Source organism: Solea senegalensis, linkage group LG12, assembly GCF_019176455.1.
Source record: "Solea senegalensis isolate Sse05_10M linkage group LG12, IFAPA_SoseM_1, whole genome shotgun sequence".
In the NCBI taxonomy this organism is placed as follows: Eukaryota; Metazoa; Chordata; class Actinopteri; order Pleuronectiformes; family Soleidae; genus Solea; species Solea senegalensis.
The window spans coordinates 15,304,027-15,322,583 of NC_058032.1; the positions used below are offsets into that span (position 1 = coordinate 15,304,027).

The following is an 18,557-nucleotide window of genomic DNA, read 5'->3' on the forward strand; positions in this document are numbered from 1 at the left end:
GTAGCAGTAAGTAGTCCTTTCCGGGCCCTGAAAGAGAAACCTATCTTGTTTCTGAAATAGAAACCAAATTTCTTTACAAGAGACATGTGTTTTAAAAGTGAGCGAATCATCTAATAGCAGGGTCCACAGCATAGACGTATAAAAACGTAGATTACTGACGATCAGCAGCATCACACGTTGACGTTGCTGCCATATTATGAGTGGCATTAGTAGAGATGCCTCATTCAGGTACTTGGAAATGACAGTTCTTTTCATGAAGATTAATTTGAAAGTACTTTCATATTGCAGATCATATGACTGACGGCTGCAATAAATAATTCATTTATATGTTATTAAAAAGATCCACTGCACCAAAAGCACACTTTTATAACTTGACGTTGTTCGCTCTCGTCGCAGCTGTGTTGTGATTATTGTTATTTGCCCACAGAAATTGTCACTACGGCAGCGTCTTCACACACTTATCGGCATGGTTTGTCCTGAGTCTTTGTGCCTTTATGAATTTACTGTACGAGACACTGAGACGGTAGAAGAAGAGAGAGCAAGTCAATGTGTGACATGTTATTGTATAGAATAAAATCACTGTCAATAATTCATGGGGTGTATCATTTCACTGCAGGAAAGGGCTGTCAGTTGAAGTGTCTTACTATTTTGATTTGCAGACATTATTAATACTTAAATGAATATAAAAATTATTCATCTTAGTTTGTTGAACGTAAACGTTAGTGTTTCTTTTATTGAGAAAACCCAACAATATGGCCGACACACTGACATGATGGTGTCTATGGGGCAACACAGAGAATGAGGCATCTACATATTTTTTTCCATGATTAAAACAAGATTTTCGATTGTTTAAGCTTCTTAAATGTGAGTATTTTCTTAATTTCTTTGGTCTGGATCACAAAGAAATCATTAAAAGTGAATCATTTTGGTTTGTGGACAAAACAAGACATTTGAGTACATCATCATTTCCAGGTTTCCATTCCATTTTATGGACCAAACCATTAATCGAGAAAATAATCGACAGATTAAGCAATTATGAAAATATTTGTGAAAGATACATATTAATTATGTGTAGTCAGCCAAAATGACAAACCCAAAGGTCATTGAAAATGGGATCTCATAAAATAAGATGTGCCTGGGACCTATCTAAAAGATCACCCTTGGGTCCCGGGACACATAACATTGAAAATCTTGCAACATCACTGCTTTATTATCATTTTGGTGATAGATTGATATAGATTAGGCTGAATTAGTGTTTATTTATCGTAATTTTTATCGTTACCTTGATAAATACCAGAAATTATCGAGATAAAGGTCTTTGAAATCAGAAGCTTCACCAAAGTCAATGCAATGATTCCATTAAACCCTGTCAAAATGGTTCACGTCATAGATTTACACACACCTGGAGATAAACAACCACTCGTGCAAATATGCCTGCACACTCATGCACACTTACACTCACAAGCTACAGTGTACACACTCTTGTGAGTGATGGATAGAGAAACAGAGAGAGAGATTGTAAAGCCAGCTGTGCAGCAGCGAGCTCTGCCAAGTGGAAGGCAGAACCAGTGAGCTGAAGGCAAATGATAAGATGACAGATGAACTGAGCCCAGATGGCCTCCACTCTGCTCTTCAGCGCTGTTACAATGCTGCATATTTCCACTCGGTTCTTTTTGGCTGTTTTAAGAGCCGATATTCACCTGGTTTTCTGCACCATCTTCCCGCGTCACACTCCGTCACTACATGTCTCAGCTGGCTGTGGTTTATCCAAGTCTGGCACAAAGCCACCGCTCCATTAGCAGCTGATCAATTCAGTTTTCTTTGCGCTCACTTGCTGCTGTTCAATTGCTGTTGATACAGTATAAAGTGAAGCATTGACTACAAAACAGATGGAGCCGTTGAGAAAGATTTCACCTTATATTTACCATATATTATCTTCTACATGATGCTGTCTAACAGGACTGGTACATTGTGTCATTCTGAATTTGTAAACTTTGGATATATTTAATATCATGGAAAACTTGTGCATTTGCATTTTCACCTTGTATCCAAGAAATGACACAATTCATCTTCTGCAAATTGGTTTGGCCAAATGTATTTTCAAGGACAAGCATTTTCTGTATGATTTGCTTCGGGTTAATCGTTGATATGGGACTTACAGGACATAAAATAAACACGGTCCAGTTTTAGGTTATCACTAACCTTTTTAAGCTTTAAACCACACACACGTTTTACTTCAGCTCTGTGGAGAAACATTAATATAACCATAAAAACACAGAAACCGCCACAGGTGTTTGGGAAGAAGAAGAAATGCATTCCTGCTTTTTCTGTTTGTCTTCTTGCATTAGAAGTTTGGTTTAAACTGTTCATCAATAACTTTTATTTTCTGTGACTAAGACGAGACAGCTGAGATGTTACTCATTTCCCAGAAATGAGGAGTGGCAGAAATTAAAGATAAAATGATTATACTTTACTACTTATATAAGTATATGATCACCTGACTGTATAAATTCTTGTTTTTCCATTACTCCAGAATGAGCATTTTATATTTAAATCAGGAGCCAAGTCAGCTTTACAGAGGCCGCCATTTTGGACCACCATATATAATAACATATATAGCTCCCGATGGACAAGCTAGACATCTTTTAAGTTTTTGATGCTTATTCAGCTGCAACACCAATAAATGTTTAATCATAAAACACTTTAATCACTGACATTTTAGAATATGTCATAAAAGTAGAAATATGCACCTTGTAACAGTTGTAATTATGAAATGAAATTGAACAATTATTTCTTTGTAAAGGTATTTAAACATACAGTACATTTCCTCTACAGAGACATTGTCTCTTACCAACGGTCCATCATTATAGCAGAAATCCAGTGTGACACCCTTGAACCCATCCTAAATGAACTTGTGTTGTGTGATTTAGTTTAGACCTTGTGCTTAGAAAAGTAGAAGTGAGCCTCATAACGTTAAATTGAGCTCTACTGACAATAATAATGCATTAGAAAATGAGAGCAGTGAACCAAATGTCAAAAAAGTGCAAACCACAAAAGGTGTTTGAGTCACAATTAACCTTTTAACTTTACTGATACGATCAGAGAATTGACCTGTGCCCACACACTACGTAACATTATGTAACTTTGCCCATGCATCATGTATTTTACGTCATTGATCACTCCAAGGGTTTGCATAGTTGCTATATAGACGCATGTATACCTGCTATAGCTTAGCTGCTGCCTGCGAGAGTATGGGGGTGTCATGTTGATCTTGTGAGGCTCAGTGGACACATCACACCAACAGATCACTTTGTCAGGGTTGTAAGGCTTTTCATTTCCCCTGTTGAGCTTGTGATTTTATCACACGAGCAAACACACGGACACCAAAGTCTCTGATGGAGCCTGAAGATCTGACAAAGGCTATTTTGTAAGTCTTATCTGTGTTACTTATGCAACACTGACACAGGCACAATATAGAGAGGAGGCTCGGTGTACTAAATAAGCAAAGATTTACTTTGATACTAGAGGATATATGAGCAGGACCACACCTGTAAAGAACTGTGTATATATTGTATATTGTGTGTGGATGTGTGGCTAAAAAGAACAGAGAAACTGTTTCAACTCAAAGATGCTATTAAACAGTCGTACTTTACGTTTGAATTATTACGAACTTCAGCATTTAGATGAAAATATGTGATAAATCACAGCAAGTTCCCCAAATTGGTACTTTTTTTTAATAAATCTTCAGCCCTAATATTTAGATAAGAAAAACTGGTTAATCAAATAAGTCATCCATCCCTGTTTTGCACATGTACACAGTCTTGTCTGTCACTGGGCATCATCTAGCACTGCTTTTTAATTTGACTCCTACTATGGCATGAAATTATTTCTGACGGCTGATTCCTGAGGGGAAAAAAGGCAAAAAGAAAGGAAAAAAAAAAGGGAAAGTGAGCCAGATGTAATGCTTTCATCCACAGTCATCTCCTTTCATCTTGTTCCTCCAGCACATACTGTTTATGTTGCCAGAAAAAAAAACAGGCTAGAGAGCACTCAACTGAAAATCCCATTGAGAAGAAAAGGCATGAGTTTGCGCTTTTCTTTAATACAACATGGTATTTAAGCAAAAAAAACACCAAACAAACATATCAGTGTGGGAAATGCAGACGCCTTTCATGCTTCCAGTCAATTTTATCTTTGGCAAATGAAAAGATGATATGAGGCGCCATAAAAAAAAAAAGCAACTGTCAAATTTAATAAAGGTTCTTGAAAACGATGTTGATGTACATCCCAACAGGGACTTTCTCTTATCGAATTAAAGATACATTTTAGGATGTAAACCTCCAACAGTTAGACAAGAAATTAAAATATTAATACAACATATTTACATCAATCATTTTGCTGTGCACTGCCTCAGACGCTGGCATCATTTAAAGCCCAGCACATTCACAAACCCAGAGATCTTATCCAGCGTTTGCAGCAGTAATGATGAGTGTGGGAACATTACGTTTTCTACATCCGTTCATGCTTGCTTTTGCCTTGATTTCTTGCCAACGTCTCATTGTCAATATTGGCTGCCCCTGGTGGACTGCCCGAGTGCCTGCATTTAACTTTCCCAGAGTTAAAAACACAGGCACTCACACACAATAAGATGTTTTTATGACACATTAAGAAACGGTCAGACTGTATCGGTGATAAACTGTCTAGACAGGCTGCAACTCCACTCCCAATCAATCTGGATTTAGTGAAAGAGAGAGAGAATCCCAGATTCAAGAATCAGTTTACTTTACAACAAGGACTAACGGCTGCTGACTCACAAAACCTTTGTTCTTTTTACTTAGACAATAAAATGTTCTTTAAAAGGCAAAGGGGAGGGGACATTAAAAGACTGAAGAACAGAAGTCCAAGAAACCTCTGCTATCATCATTTGTCTGCCATCTCGTCCAGTATTCCATGTGTGAACAGGCTGTCCGAGAAACATCACGTCTCAAAGATTCTTAAACATGTCATTTGTCAGACTCCATCTAATTTTCACATCTTAATGTTTTACTGTACAGTCCACGGCTTTACTGTTCTGCTCCCTCTCGACACTCTTAATCTCATTTTCAGCAGCAGTCAGCTGTTTTGGACAAAAAAAAAGGCTGTGAGAAACCTCAGCTGTACACTGCCTGCCCAGCAACCACCGTCACACAAATACTGTCCATATGTAGTGATGAGCTGTAGCATTTAGCTCAATAGGGTAAAAAAAATGTTTTTTTACCAGTATTTGATTTCTGTATTTCTGAATTAGTTGCACTGTGGCCAAAACATTTAAAATGAATGTAGATTTGGGGTTGTGGAAGTTGGTAATTGCCTTTATGTGAATGTGGAAGACTGTTTCTCTCACCGACAACAAACGCTGAGGTCATCAACGGTGGATCAGGAGACGACAGTAGATCACACGGCAGACAGACTGCTGGATAGTTGGACAGTGTTGGCAGGGGCAATCAGGATCAAGAACAGACTGGGACCTCTAACTGGAGCAGACCGGAATGGTGTCAGTAGTGGTGGTGGACAGCAGAGGCTCTCAATAATTTGCAGCTCAGGGTCATTGGCCAGCACTCAAGGTCACCGGGGGACTGAAGCTCTGTGACATCAAGCAGCTTTGAAATCTGTTGCTGGGGCTTGGGTTGGTGTCTGGGAAGTGAAGGCTCAAGGTCTTTACATACATTTTTGCCTACAGCCAAAACTGTTGATCTGTGTAAAAAGCGGAATCTAAGACTGATGGCCACTGTGCAAGCAGAGCGGAAGTCTGAGGGTTCAATGTCTGCTGCCTGGAAAACTGACTGGAGACGAGCAGACCGAAGTCTAAACTGCAGGGACGCAGACTGAAAGTGTTAACCATTGTTTCTACAACTATTCTCTGTGAGCCCTGTTTAAGAATTCTTACTGTTAAAGCTAATGTCTCTGAATTTCCAACAGTTCATCAAGCTCCTTGGTTAATATGTTCAGACTATTTCATGCACACTTTATACCGTTATGAGGCCAGGGTACGACACACAGTATACAAATGTGAAAAGACATGCTAACGGAGTCTCTGGCAGGCAGGTCAGCAGGCACGCAGGCAAAAAAAATCCAAATTCTCAAAGAACACAAAGGGAAAAAGTGCAGCAGTCAAACAGGAGCATGAAACCAGGGAGGTTTAACACAGAAGGTGGACAAAAGCATAGAAACGGACAAAGAGGAACACAGAGACTAAAACACACAAAAGAAACAGGACTAATTTGGCATGTGTGAAACATATCATTGTGGTGCAATCACAAAGGGAAGGAAGACATAGACTTTATGTCTTTGTATAATATAAAGGTTAATGATAAGTGACTAAAGTCCCAAAACGTATGAAGTCTCTTTCAAATCACCTAAGGGTCAGGGCATGTCAGGTTTTAGAAATGTTGTTTTGAACTCCAAGTGCAAGTCAATACCACGCCGTTGTATTTTCTTGGTCCGTCTGCTTTGATAAACAGCAGCTTTTGTGTTCGTATGCTCGTCGCCTGATTAGTAAGATTCCCAGGGTAGACTAAAGGTCATCAATCTAATAGATGTTTTAATGATCACCACAGTGGCACATTGTGACAAAAATACAGTGACTATTCAGGAATGAGGTGGATGAATGAAATTCAGTTTACGCTACCGAGAGAGAAAGATGAATATACCGAATGATGAGTCACTCAATTGGAATCAAATGTGACAGCATTTTTCTTTTTATTGTGAGGCTGATTTGTCACACGGCAGTCGTAATGACAACCAAACCTCAACGTCTTAATATTCCCTAACAGCGACACGCCTCGTTTTGTACATTAAGAACCTTATATCAGCATTTTTTTTTACCCTAGTTTCTGAAGGTGTTAATATATTTCCAAATGTATTTGGCTGTGATTTAATGAACACACACACACACACACACACATAACACACATATATGTAATGTGTCACTATGTCAATATTGTTCCAGCCGGGACGCTAATGGAGCAAAGTGAGGTGAAAATTTGACTGAAATTGAAAGAGAAAAAGATGAAAAGACAAAAGAAATGAGTAATAATAGAAGAAAAAACATAGGGCACTGACTGCATTTATACAGTATCCGTCACTGTGTGTGTGTGTGTGTGTGTGTTGCCTGAGGAACAGTTGATGGATTTGCTGCTTGGCTGCTCACACAGATTGGTGTCTGCTGTGATGGCAGCCTTGAACTGAAACAACGTGCACACACACACTCGCACCCAGCACTACACATGATTGCAATTTCTTCGTGAGCGAGTCTGTTTGTGTGTATTCTTAAGTTCTTAAGGATGAGTGGGTGTGTGTTGCCTCTAGGAGGCCATTTCAATGTGCTGTGGAAGGATGGATGATCACCAAGCAAAGGCCAACCGACGCACCAGAGAGGACGAGACAATTCAACTGGTTCAAAAACACTGTGCTTGTGCCTTCATTAACAACACTTTGTTATATTCCCTCTGTCTATTTCTTTCTTTGTTTTATTTTCACTGAATTAGTAATAGACCTGACTTGCTTCTCTGATTATTACTTTTTTTTTCTGAAGTGGTAAAAACAACAGGATTTGTTTTTCTTTACTTAATAGCTTAAAAAGATATTTCCTGCAGTTGTACGGAGTAGTTTTTCAAGATACTTTAATGACGAGGAAGGATGAACTGAACCTAGATAATTTCACCACGGGAAATAACAACAACAGTAGTAGTAGTAAGAAACTAAATGTAATGAGCCGACTCATTACATTACAGATTCTGCAGCAAAAACAAAAAGATATTAAAACTAAAAATACATGTCAAAACCAGAGGCTAAAACTAGCAAAAGGTTAGTAGTCGAGTGAAAGGATTGTGTGAGCAATAAATTCATTATTTTAATAAAACCAATACCCAGTATGCCTTTCTTTTCCAAATTTACACAAAAACAACAATTTAGACACAGTTTGTCTAAATAAAGCCAAACAAACTTTGAAGGAGGTGAAACAAGTAAGCACCCTACGTGCTACTTTATGGGAGTGTCAAATTCAGTTCAGCTCATTCAGACTAGACTGGCAGGAAAACGAGAATGACAAAAACCAAAGCTAAACGTGAAGGCCATTCATTTTCAACAAATCCTAACAATAATGAAGTCAGTGATGATGACAGAACTTCAAATAAAAGTCATGAAAAAACTCCACTTGCTAAAGGCAGATCTTACAGAAATGGTTTGGGAACCACAGTTTGGCTTGATAACATCTAATTCAGGAATCTTTATGTTCTCACAATTGTTTGTTGTTATTCTTTTTTTTTTTCTCCAAAAGTGGTGCATCGGGGAGCAGCAGCGAATCAGAGAGCAGCTCAGAGTCAGACACGGATGAATCGGAGAGCAGCTCCAGCGACAGCGAGTATAACCAGGCCTCCCGCACAAACACACCCGAGGTAGGATGACAAGTGTGTTTCTATGTGTGAATGGGAATGTTAATGGGTATTCCCTGTAGCTGTGTGTACATAATGAATTACAAGAGGGGAAACAGGAGGGAAAGTTATAGCACAATTGAATTAAAACGACAAAATCATTTGAAGAGCAGACGAAGCAACTATGAAACAAATATTAAAAGGAAAGAGAAATCAAAAAACAAAGAGGAAGATCAAAAGAGAAGACATTTATGTTAAGTCAGGTGTCTCATAATCCAGAAGGTGCACTGGTCCAAATGTATTCACCCGCCAAACATTGGTAACAAGAACTAAACACCTCAGACGCATTGCAAGAAGAAAAGCTGTATTTTTTAAATTCATTTTAACCTTGATTTGTGCTCATATTCACGTTACTCTTGTAAGAATTGCAGCTGCTCACAAGAGACAAACTAAATTGTTTTGTCTGCCACAAAATATTACAACCAGTTACCAATTTAATTTCGAAGCTGAAATAAATACAATAGTGACATACGTCCAATGTAGGTTATATTTTCCAGTTTAATGGTCTTCTTTACTCTCCCTGCTTAACTACTGTTAATGTCACTTTGCGTGTAAACGGTGTCTGTACACTGAATGGCTCAGTCTTTTGGTGTGTGGCATTTTATAATTTGAATTCATGAATTCCAACTTCATTTATATCAAGTAAAAAAAAAAGCTTACTTTGAATTATCACTTGTTAGAACTGTGACATTCAAAGTCACAGTTATAAGTCAAGGAGATGTCGCAGAGTGTTTTTGAAATAATCATTGAACTAAAATGACTTTTTTTTCCCCCCCATGTAGCCTGAGCCACCGTCCACCAACAAGTGGCAGCTGGACAGCTGGTTGAACAAGGTCCAAGCTCAAACCAAACCTCTGGTTTCTGCACAGCAAGAACATCATCATGGCACAGGTTGTTAATTATGAAAAACTAACTGTATCCTCCATGTATATATAAATAAAAGCTACTAATTATGAGGAAATGTTACACTGCTGTAGGCTCCATCACCCAGGGTCCAGAGACCTTCTCTCCAGGCAGTGAAGCAGCAGTGGGAGTGGGTACAACTGCCAAGGCCAAGCCCGGTACATCCAGTAGCACCTCTGCTGCAGCTGCACCAACAGTGGAACACAAGGACATCAGAGGAACCTTTTGGTACTTATTGCACGGTTACATTTTAATCTATCAAATAACAAGCAACCAAAATGAAAAAAAAAGCTGACTCCCAGCAACTAATGAACGAGAGAGTGACACGGTGACAGGTGGATGAGCAAAAATGCTGGCAACACGAGACACAAACTTGTCTCAATCTGTAAAAGACAGTTAAGAAAAATGATTTCTTGTTCCCTGTAGCGTGGGCAGAGAGAAGGCCAAGGCCAAGCTCAGCCAGAAGACCTCGGGGGAAAACCAAAGGTCCAAGATGAGGCTGTCACCGGCCCTGCTGTCAGGCCCAGAGGTCACGACCCCGAGGAGGAACACCACAGGGAAAAAACAGCCCAGACGGACAGAGAGGTCAAACAGTGTGGAGGATAATCAGAACCAGACATGGAGCAGAGCAAACCAGCACAGGTAAAGAGGGAAAATGGTGATATTTTCTTTATATTTTAAATAAATACGTAGCTCCATCTCCATCCTAAAACTATGAATCCTGTACAGTTCACATTAAAAATGTGTGTTAGGGGGTTAATTGGCAATATCTTGCAGTACAGTACATTTGCAATGGGGAGGAAATATTATTATTATTAAAATGATGAGCAGTGTTCGTCAAACCTGGAAATGATGATGTTCTCACATGTCTTGTTTTGTCCACAAACCAAAAGGATTTAATGATTTCTTTGTTAGCCAGAGCAAAGAAATTAAGAAAATACTCACATTTAAGAAGCTTAAACAATCAATAATCTTGTTTTAATCATGAAAAAAGCTTTGCTTGATTTGATTAATCGATTATCAAAATAGTTGTTGATTCATTTAGTAATCGATTAATAATTGATTCATCAAATAATTGTTTCAGCTCTAAATCATAATATTATGTGATTCCCAGCTTGGTAACACAGCAATGGTAATAGTGAAAATAAGGAGATATATTACAGTAATACCATGTTACTTCCAAAGTCACATCCAGGTTATGATTATTACTATGGGCTACTCTCACTATACTACCCTTACATAAACATGATCAAATTGAAATGAATCCTTCCTTATACCCACCCTTCCACATAGATTACTACTGAAATCACTTCACTATTACAAAATGAGTACAATAATATAATGATATTATTACTATGTAATGCAAATTGTTGGACGTGTGCTCTGGTATTTCTCAAGAACAAAAACAAATATGATTAATTCTTGCCTGGTCTATTATAAGCACCACGTCATTTATTAGCTATGACTTCTCACACTTGACTACTCAGAATTGTCACTTAGAATTGAGAGCTAACTGCGGCTCCAGTGCACCGTCATGATTTCTGGCAGCTCACCACTGAACACATCAGCTGTGAAAAATGTTCAGACTGACAAAATGGCAGCTCAGCTTGACATCAGGCTAATTTCACCCTCTTCTCCATCAGTCACTTCTGTTGTTCCCTTTTTCCCCCCATTTTAAGCTTTCACACACACAAACAAGTTTGGCTAAATACATGCTGTTTTCAATTATTTCATGCCATCTTATTTTATTTCATAATTTTCTCCATTCTGTATTGAGCAACGGCCCCCCTGGGGCTGACCAAAGAAACATCAGGAACAGCGCTCAATCGTGAATCTGATTTGTTTAGTGATGGCTCCTCACGCTGTGTTTTCTCCCACAGCAGCCCTGCTGCTACGAGGGACAAGGACCTGTTGCCTTCGTCCTCCCTGGAGCATCAGAACCCACCGAGGTCTCGAAGCAAAACCCCCAGTGGGAAAACAGCCCCCAGGAAGGAGCCTCGCAGCGCTACCACATCCAGCAACAATACCATCACCCCACCAGCTGTGCTTCAGCAAACGCCTGTGCCAATACCTGCTGTCGGCGTGAACCAGGTTAGTTTCGGAGGAGGTGCGCGAACCAAGGGAGAAATTGCACACAGACAGCTGGGGTAAATTACTTCAACACCATAGGGAAGATTCCCTTCACCTCCAAACATCTGGAAGAACGCTTCAATTCCAAGTCCAACACACTGTCCATGTATCCTGTAACGATCACTTCATCTTATAGTCTCTGGAAGATGTCATAAAACTTTTCAGCATAAGAAATAGTCGCATTACAGGATTATTATGGCAAATGTGCACAAGAGAGAGAAATATAACTGAATCCTCCTCCATCGTTTTAACCTATGAGTTAATGCTCAGTGGTTTTTATGAAGATTAGATCGTTTCAAGGAGAAAAAGAGAGCAAGAGAGAGAGAGAGAGTCACTTGTACACTCAAATGATTTTGCGTAAGTGAGTCATATAGAAAAAGGTGCATGGAAGAACAGGAATTGTACCAATAAAAACTATTAGATGAGATGAAAATATCATATTTAGTATTTGGCAATGGATTCAAAATATCACTTGCTCTCAGTGTCATTACAGAGTAACAAATTAAAGGCTCTTTGTTACTGGCATGCAGGTTAAAAGGCGGCAACAACCACCTAAACAACTAATTAATTCCTTCTACACACTAGGGACAACAGCAGAACAACAAAGAACACTCAGCCAGTACATGTCTGACCCTGACATCTGCCACCTCTTTAACACCAGTGATGGGTGAGGTGTTATCACCACGGCAACCATTCAGACTTCAAAACCTCATCAGTTATTTTTGTAGCCACATAATTCATCATTTAATGCCTACTTAATGGTTTTTATGAATGCAACGTAGCTGTAATCTGCAACAAAGAAACTAAATAAGAGAAAAATTCATTAGGGTTAAAAGGCAACTGAACATTGCCTGAATATTATAATTAATAATGACATTTAAATTGTTAATTAATTATGAATACAAGGATTCAGAGTTAAATTGCGGGGTTGCAGCAGCTAACTGAATTGAATTGGAATGTTTTTTGTTTTTTTTAAACGTAGCAAAGAAAGAAGGAAATAATCACAGTTAAGAAGCTGGAAAATCAGAAAACTTGTTTTACTTATTAATAAAACACGCAAAGCAATTAACCCATGATCAAAATAGTTGACAGGCTATGTCGTAATCAGCTCTAGTGTCAACACCGCTTTCTAGAAAAGGAAGGAAATGCTTCTGTCAGGAGGGTAAATAATAAATTCCCTCAATATAAATATTCAGTATGGTTCAGTATATATCAAAGTAATTGTATGTGTTGTGGTTTTCTGTCCATTAAGAATTTCTAAACCCCACTTAACTGGTTTCTTCAACATTACTTTAGGAACAAAAAGTGCTCAACGATTTGACATTTCATTGCGATAATTATATTTGAAGACTAATTTGATCAATGTTTTTGCACTGCTTTTGGCTATATTACAGAGCCCTATAGCTGTATATGAATTATTATCATGACATTATTAACTACCTAAAATCGTCCCCTTTTTCTTTTCTTTTCTCTCAAACAGGATAAGGATAAAAGGAAGCACAGAGGCCCGAGCACCAGAATCACACCCAAGTCCCGGGAATTCATTGAAACGGATTCGTCCTCCTCCTCCTCAGAATGTCACTCTGAGTCAGAGGAAGCCATTAAAATCCCTGCTCTGCCACAGACGACACGCGCTGCAATTAACACGCAGACTCTGTCCAACATGCACATGCACGCGCCTCTCCTACCATGCCTTGGCTCCGCTGCAAGTTTGGGGGGTCTGGGAACATTTGGAGGAAAAGGGCTGCGAGTCAAAGATGGCGGTAATGTGACCGTTAATGGTAGCAGCAGCACTAATAGTAGCATTAGCAGCGGGAATAATGGCAGCAGTAACAGCTGTAACTCCCTAAGCATTAGCAACATAAGTGGTTCATTTGGTACATCTGTTCCTGATCCTGGAGGGTTAGGAGGGCAGTGTAAGGACCTGGAGTCCATGTCACCGCCTCCGAACACGGGACACGAGGTGCCTCTGTCCCCCCTAAGGGACTATCAGGAGAGCCAGAGTTTATGGGTCAAAATTGACCTCAGTCTGCTCAGCAGGGTACCGGTTCAGGGTTTGGGGGAAAGATCCAGGGTGGGTCTCACGGAAAGGGATGGGAGTGAAGGGAGAGACAGAGAGAGGCAGGGAGAGAGGACAGGTGTGGCAGAGAGAGAGCGACAGAAGCAGGAAGACAGAGAGTGGTCAGGGCTGAGGGAAAGACAGAGGTTAACTAAAGGGGAGCGACAGGAGGAGGAAAATGAGCGACTAGTTCAGGACAGAGAGAGGCAAGGTGACAGAGACCGATTAACAGAGAGAGAGAGGCAGACAGACAGAGAGGACAGAGAACGATTAGGGCTCGGGGAGAGGGAGAGGACAATGGCGAGGGAGAGAGAGAAAGTATGCGTGGGACTGGGCGCTCTGGAAAACTCCTCTGTGCCAGAGCAGAGCAATACCAGGCTAGCTGGGCGGACAGAGAGAGGAGAGAACGAAGGTAAACACAGGAGACAAGCAGCCGGGAACATGATGGTCTCAACAGAGAAACACACCAGCAAGAACAAGAGGAAACACAAGGTGTGTTGACACTAACAAGTCTGGGTTATATTCATCAATCCCCATTATATTGCATCTCTGGCTCTAACTCATCCGTCTATATTCTCAGTCGGACCACACCGAGTCACCAGTCAACGGCAGTAAGAAGCTGCGACTGGACAAAGACTGTCAGCTCCTCCCTCCCTGCATCTCTCCAATACACAACCACAAGAACAGCTCTACAGAGTAAGTACCAGCATAGTTCTCTGAAGTCCATTTCACACTGGAGCTGAACAAGTCCAAGCAACACAGTTGGCAAATTGCAATGGCAACATTTTTGGTGTGTTTCCACTGAGTGGAACGGTTCGGTATGGTGCAGTATGTATTTTTTGCATTTTAATTAGGAATAGTACCAAAAGACCCTTTCCTTTACAGTACCAGGGTAATGGTATGGTACGGGTGGAGCTAGATGCACGAGCCACGACAGTGGGCTGGATGGCTCGATGTCCTCCATTGTCTGCTGTGTTGTTTCTGTTGTGTCGCGTTCACACCCCGCCTACCAAGTAAAGGCATTCTTATGAGTCTAAACGCAAGCCTGACCCAGGACTTTACTGGTCCAAACTGTACCGTACCAAACCCAACTGTACCATGACGGAAAAGAGCTTTCTGATATGCCAAATAAAAAAGTGCAATAAAAGCATATTTAAATTAATTCAGTATTAAGTATAATTCAGTGATTAGTTAATATTATGATGATGGCATTTGGTCAAGCTTGAACAGTATATAACAGCTTGAAGCTTTACGCTTAAAAAATGTTAGCGTAAATCAACTCACAGTCACAATATCTGATATTTTACGTCAATTGTACAGTTCACGCTACACAACTTTGAGTTCAGACTACTCATTGTTTCACTAGGAGAAGTAAGACTAATATTTCGACTCCCTGAAGTATTTTGTTCACAAAAACAAGGTGTAAGGAGTGACAGGAAGTGATAGAAAAACTGGATTTCATTTTTGCTTGGTTTTTCTACAGTTAACACTTTTCTTGAAAGAGCAAAGTGTGTGATTTCTGCTTTGTTTTTTTTGATGTTGACTTGCCTTTGCCACCTTCGTCTCTGTGGTGGAAAGGGAATTACTGTTCCACTTTTCCGCCTAACGCCTCCACCTTGTCCTGTTCTGTGATTGGCTGGGGCTTTCACAGATTCCGTCTAGATTTGAGTCATGCGTCCATGAGACATCGATGAGTCTCTCTAATAACGTCTTAGAATAGTTCAGCTCATGCTCTGATAGGAGGCTTTCGACACTGAATTAAACATCTGGTTGTGAAGTGGAAAATTACACTGAAAGTTGTGCATTGGGAACTCGGCTTAACGGAAAAAACCAGGAGGAGAGGGTACACAATTCTGCAGCAAAGCATGAGCAAAAATTCAGTTTTAAGGCAAAAAGTTCAGGAGAAAATCTAGAAATGGGCAGATACTGTATCAATATCCACCCACTGTGAAGAGTGAAACACAGCATCGGAATGTTTTGAATACATTTTAGGACATTTTATCCAGCACTCACACAAAAATGAATACCTCGACAAATCATTCACTACATCACACACTGGGTTTGACACCGTATTGTCCGTCTTCTCCGTTCTTCACCTCAGTTACTCACTGAACACCACAGCCCTCATGTGACCGTAGACACCAGACGAGTTTATCAAGTTCACCAGAGACTGGAGTATTTTTAGGAAGGTTTAACATTTGTAATGTGCTGATGAAGTCATTAAAGAGGTGAGTCCAATTCACACTGTGACATGAGGATGACACAGTGTGAATTTCAGCATTCCACTTGAATTATTAAAAACAGACTGTGCGGGCTGCTGCTATAAATAAGCCTCGGTGTCACAGACATAGAGGAACGACTTCAATAACATCTCAGTGTTGTGAGAGAGTTTACAGTAGGGGGAAAGTGGAAGGGAAAGAGGGGGTGACCTGGGGTTGAACCCATGACATTGTGTGCCATTTGTCCACTTATGAGCTATGAAACCTGCATCACTCTGCCTAGACTCACATTTGGTCAAAATATTCTTGTAAAAGTCTTTGTTAATCGTTTGATGCAATCTCTCAAAACACATTTGGAGTTGGTCTGGGATCACGTGGCTACATTCTTTTGCATGTGTGAATGCAAATCCATCCTCTGGACACAGTAAACACGACCACCTCTGAATCACAGCACTTTCACAATGACCTGAAAGTATATGGGGTTTTTTGGTGGATAAAATAGAATAGAAAGCTTTATTGTCCTTGTATACAGTAGAATACAAGGTAATGTTGTGCATCCAGCAGTAGATGCAGTCATAGAGACAATGGCATAGAAAAACCCTGAGGTGGCTGCCACACAGGGAATAAATAATGGATAAATATTTTACAGTAATTACACATTATAAATTTATTGCACAGGTGAGGAACATGTTGATCAAAAGGTTTGTGTTTGCAACTCAAGAGGACCATGTGGAAAGAAATTGTCCCTGAATCTGCAGGTGCAGGTCAGAGGGCAACAGGTAGAAGAGATCATGAGCCTTTAGTTATTGCTTATTATTTTGAAGATGCAGTGGGAACTGGAACTGTGATTTATTTGTGGCTTTAAGCACAGTATCAACACTGATCACACAACCAAATACACAGACAACAGACTCATGGGTCCTGTTGGGTCTAAGGTCTTAATCTGAGTGATTATGTAATGTAGTGTTTTGAGATGATGTATGTTATAAATTGGCACTATACAAATAAAATTGAACTGAATTGAAATAGTTTAGACTTGTTAAAAAAAATGCATTTCTCCACACAGACATAAATCACATTTGTGTGTATTTGCATACCTTGTAGTGAAGTAGTTGACACACACACATTTTAATGCCAGGTGTCAACAGTTATACTTAATGCTGAACGTGGCTAAATATGGTAATAGGTCCAGATTGTAACCCTTCTCTCACATAGTCCCTTGACCCTAAAAGCATAAGTGGTATGTCTGATGGAGGGAAGCCAAAAATCGTTGAATCATTGCACAGAGGAATATTTGGCAGATATACTGTGGCCATTTTGTGCTGTAAATCTCTGAACTTATTATCTCTTTAAAATAACTAGGAGATTGTGTATACTTTGCTGCATGTGCGCCTACCCCTATCCTTTAAAGGACTGTATTGACTTCCATTCATTTGGACAGCCTGACAAAAGCCTTAACCATGACCACAGTTCAAATCTTAGACCTAAACTTAACCAGTTCCTCAGAAATGAGGTTCTGCCTCAATACGACCAGGTTTTGGTCCACCTGAGGACTACTGGTCCTGACTAGGTCAGTATTTATGCCAGAAAAGGTCCTAAAGAGGTAAAAAATACAAGTACACACACAGACACACACAGACACACACACACACACACACACACACACACACACACACACACACACAGGTATCTACTTGAACATAGGAACATAGACACACACACAGTTGCACACAAATTAGCATAATCGTACACACAAACACACCAGCATACATCAATTATGCTGCACACAGGCAAAAAAAGCATACACATACACTTGCACATTCTTACACACACACACACACACACAACTAATTAGTCTTTGTCTCCCTGGTTTTGTATATTATCACTAATGTTGGGGCCTGGGGCGTTGTTCTGCGAGCTCAGCAACTTCTCTCTCTGCATCAAACCCCCAGAGTTTCCAGGCAGAGGAAAAGTATAAAAATATTAACCGTTGTGCTGCAAACAATGAGTCACAGGAGCCACAATAAGGCAGCTGAGGGATTAATGGTTGATGCTCAAGCAGGGAAGCCTGAGTCACAACAATTTTAAAAAGAAACATCAATCAGTAATGAAATTACAACATAGTTAGACAACGATATCCCAGTGTAGTCTATAAGTACGGTTTACACACTCAATGTCTGTGTACTTTATTTTAATCAATATGCCCCAAAAAAAGGGAAAAAAATAAGTGTGAGTAATAACGACAGAAATAATAGCCTAATGGGAGTATTTTAGTCTCAAGATGCAAGTTCAAGAAAAGTCAAGCATAAGCTCAAGGGGGATTAGGTGGCGATAGAGTTTACCGGTCGGGCTGTCAGAAGGATCATGTTTGGAGGTCACCAGGGACAGTTTAGTGGAATGGTGGTGCAGGAGTGCTCGAAAACTGGAGGAAAAAAACATAATGAAATTATACTACATGATCTCTGTACCTCCAGAGCTCCCAACAGTGATCTTCACAGATATTGCATAAAAAATACTGCTCTGTTTGGCCACTTATACATCAATTATTCTCCTTGATATCAACCATGCAATGGTTTTATTCTCATTATTAAATCTCCAACATGTACACAGCATGTTTCTGAGGATCCAGAGAGACACAAAGCTGAGGTCATAGTGGTTTAGTCCCCGTTTTACGAAACATAAAAACCACTTGAGCTGCTGAAGTCCAAGTGCAGTGATAGTAAGAGAGAGACTGAAAGAATTTTAATCTGATAACACCAAAATGTATTTCCTTTG

General features: G+C 39.9%; 1 protein-coding gene across 2 annotated transcripts in view; it reads left to right on the forward strand.

Moving 5' to 3' along the window:
- The window catches only part of aff2 (AF4/FMR2 family, member 2), a 147,145-nt gene that overhangs the window by 114,804 nt on the left and 13,784 nt on the right, over nt 1-18,557 (forward strand). The window contains exons 11-17 of one of the 2 annotated variants that reach the window (XM_044040508.1): nt 8,318-8,435; nt 9,254-9,362; nt 9,449-9,602; nt 9,801-10,016; nt 11,255-11,465; nt 12,985-14,055; nt 14,144-14,259. In XM_044040508.1, coding sequence (XP_043896443.1) covers nt 8,318-8,435; nt 9,254-9,362; nt 9,449-9,602; nt 9,801-10,016; nt 11,255-11,465; nt 12,985-14,055; nt 14,144-14,259 — 1,995 coding nt within the window. The remainder of the gene's footprint in view (nt 1-8,317; nt 8,436-9,253; nt 9,363-9,448; nt 9,603-9,800; nt 10,017-11,254; nt 11,466-12,984; nt 14,056-14,143; nt 14,260-18,557) is intronic. The other variant, XM_044040509.1, reaches the window with a different exon arrangement.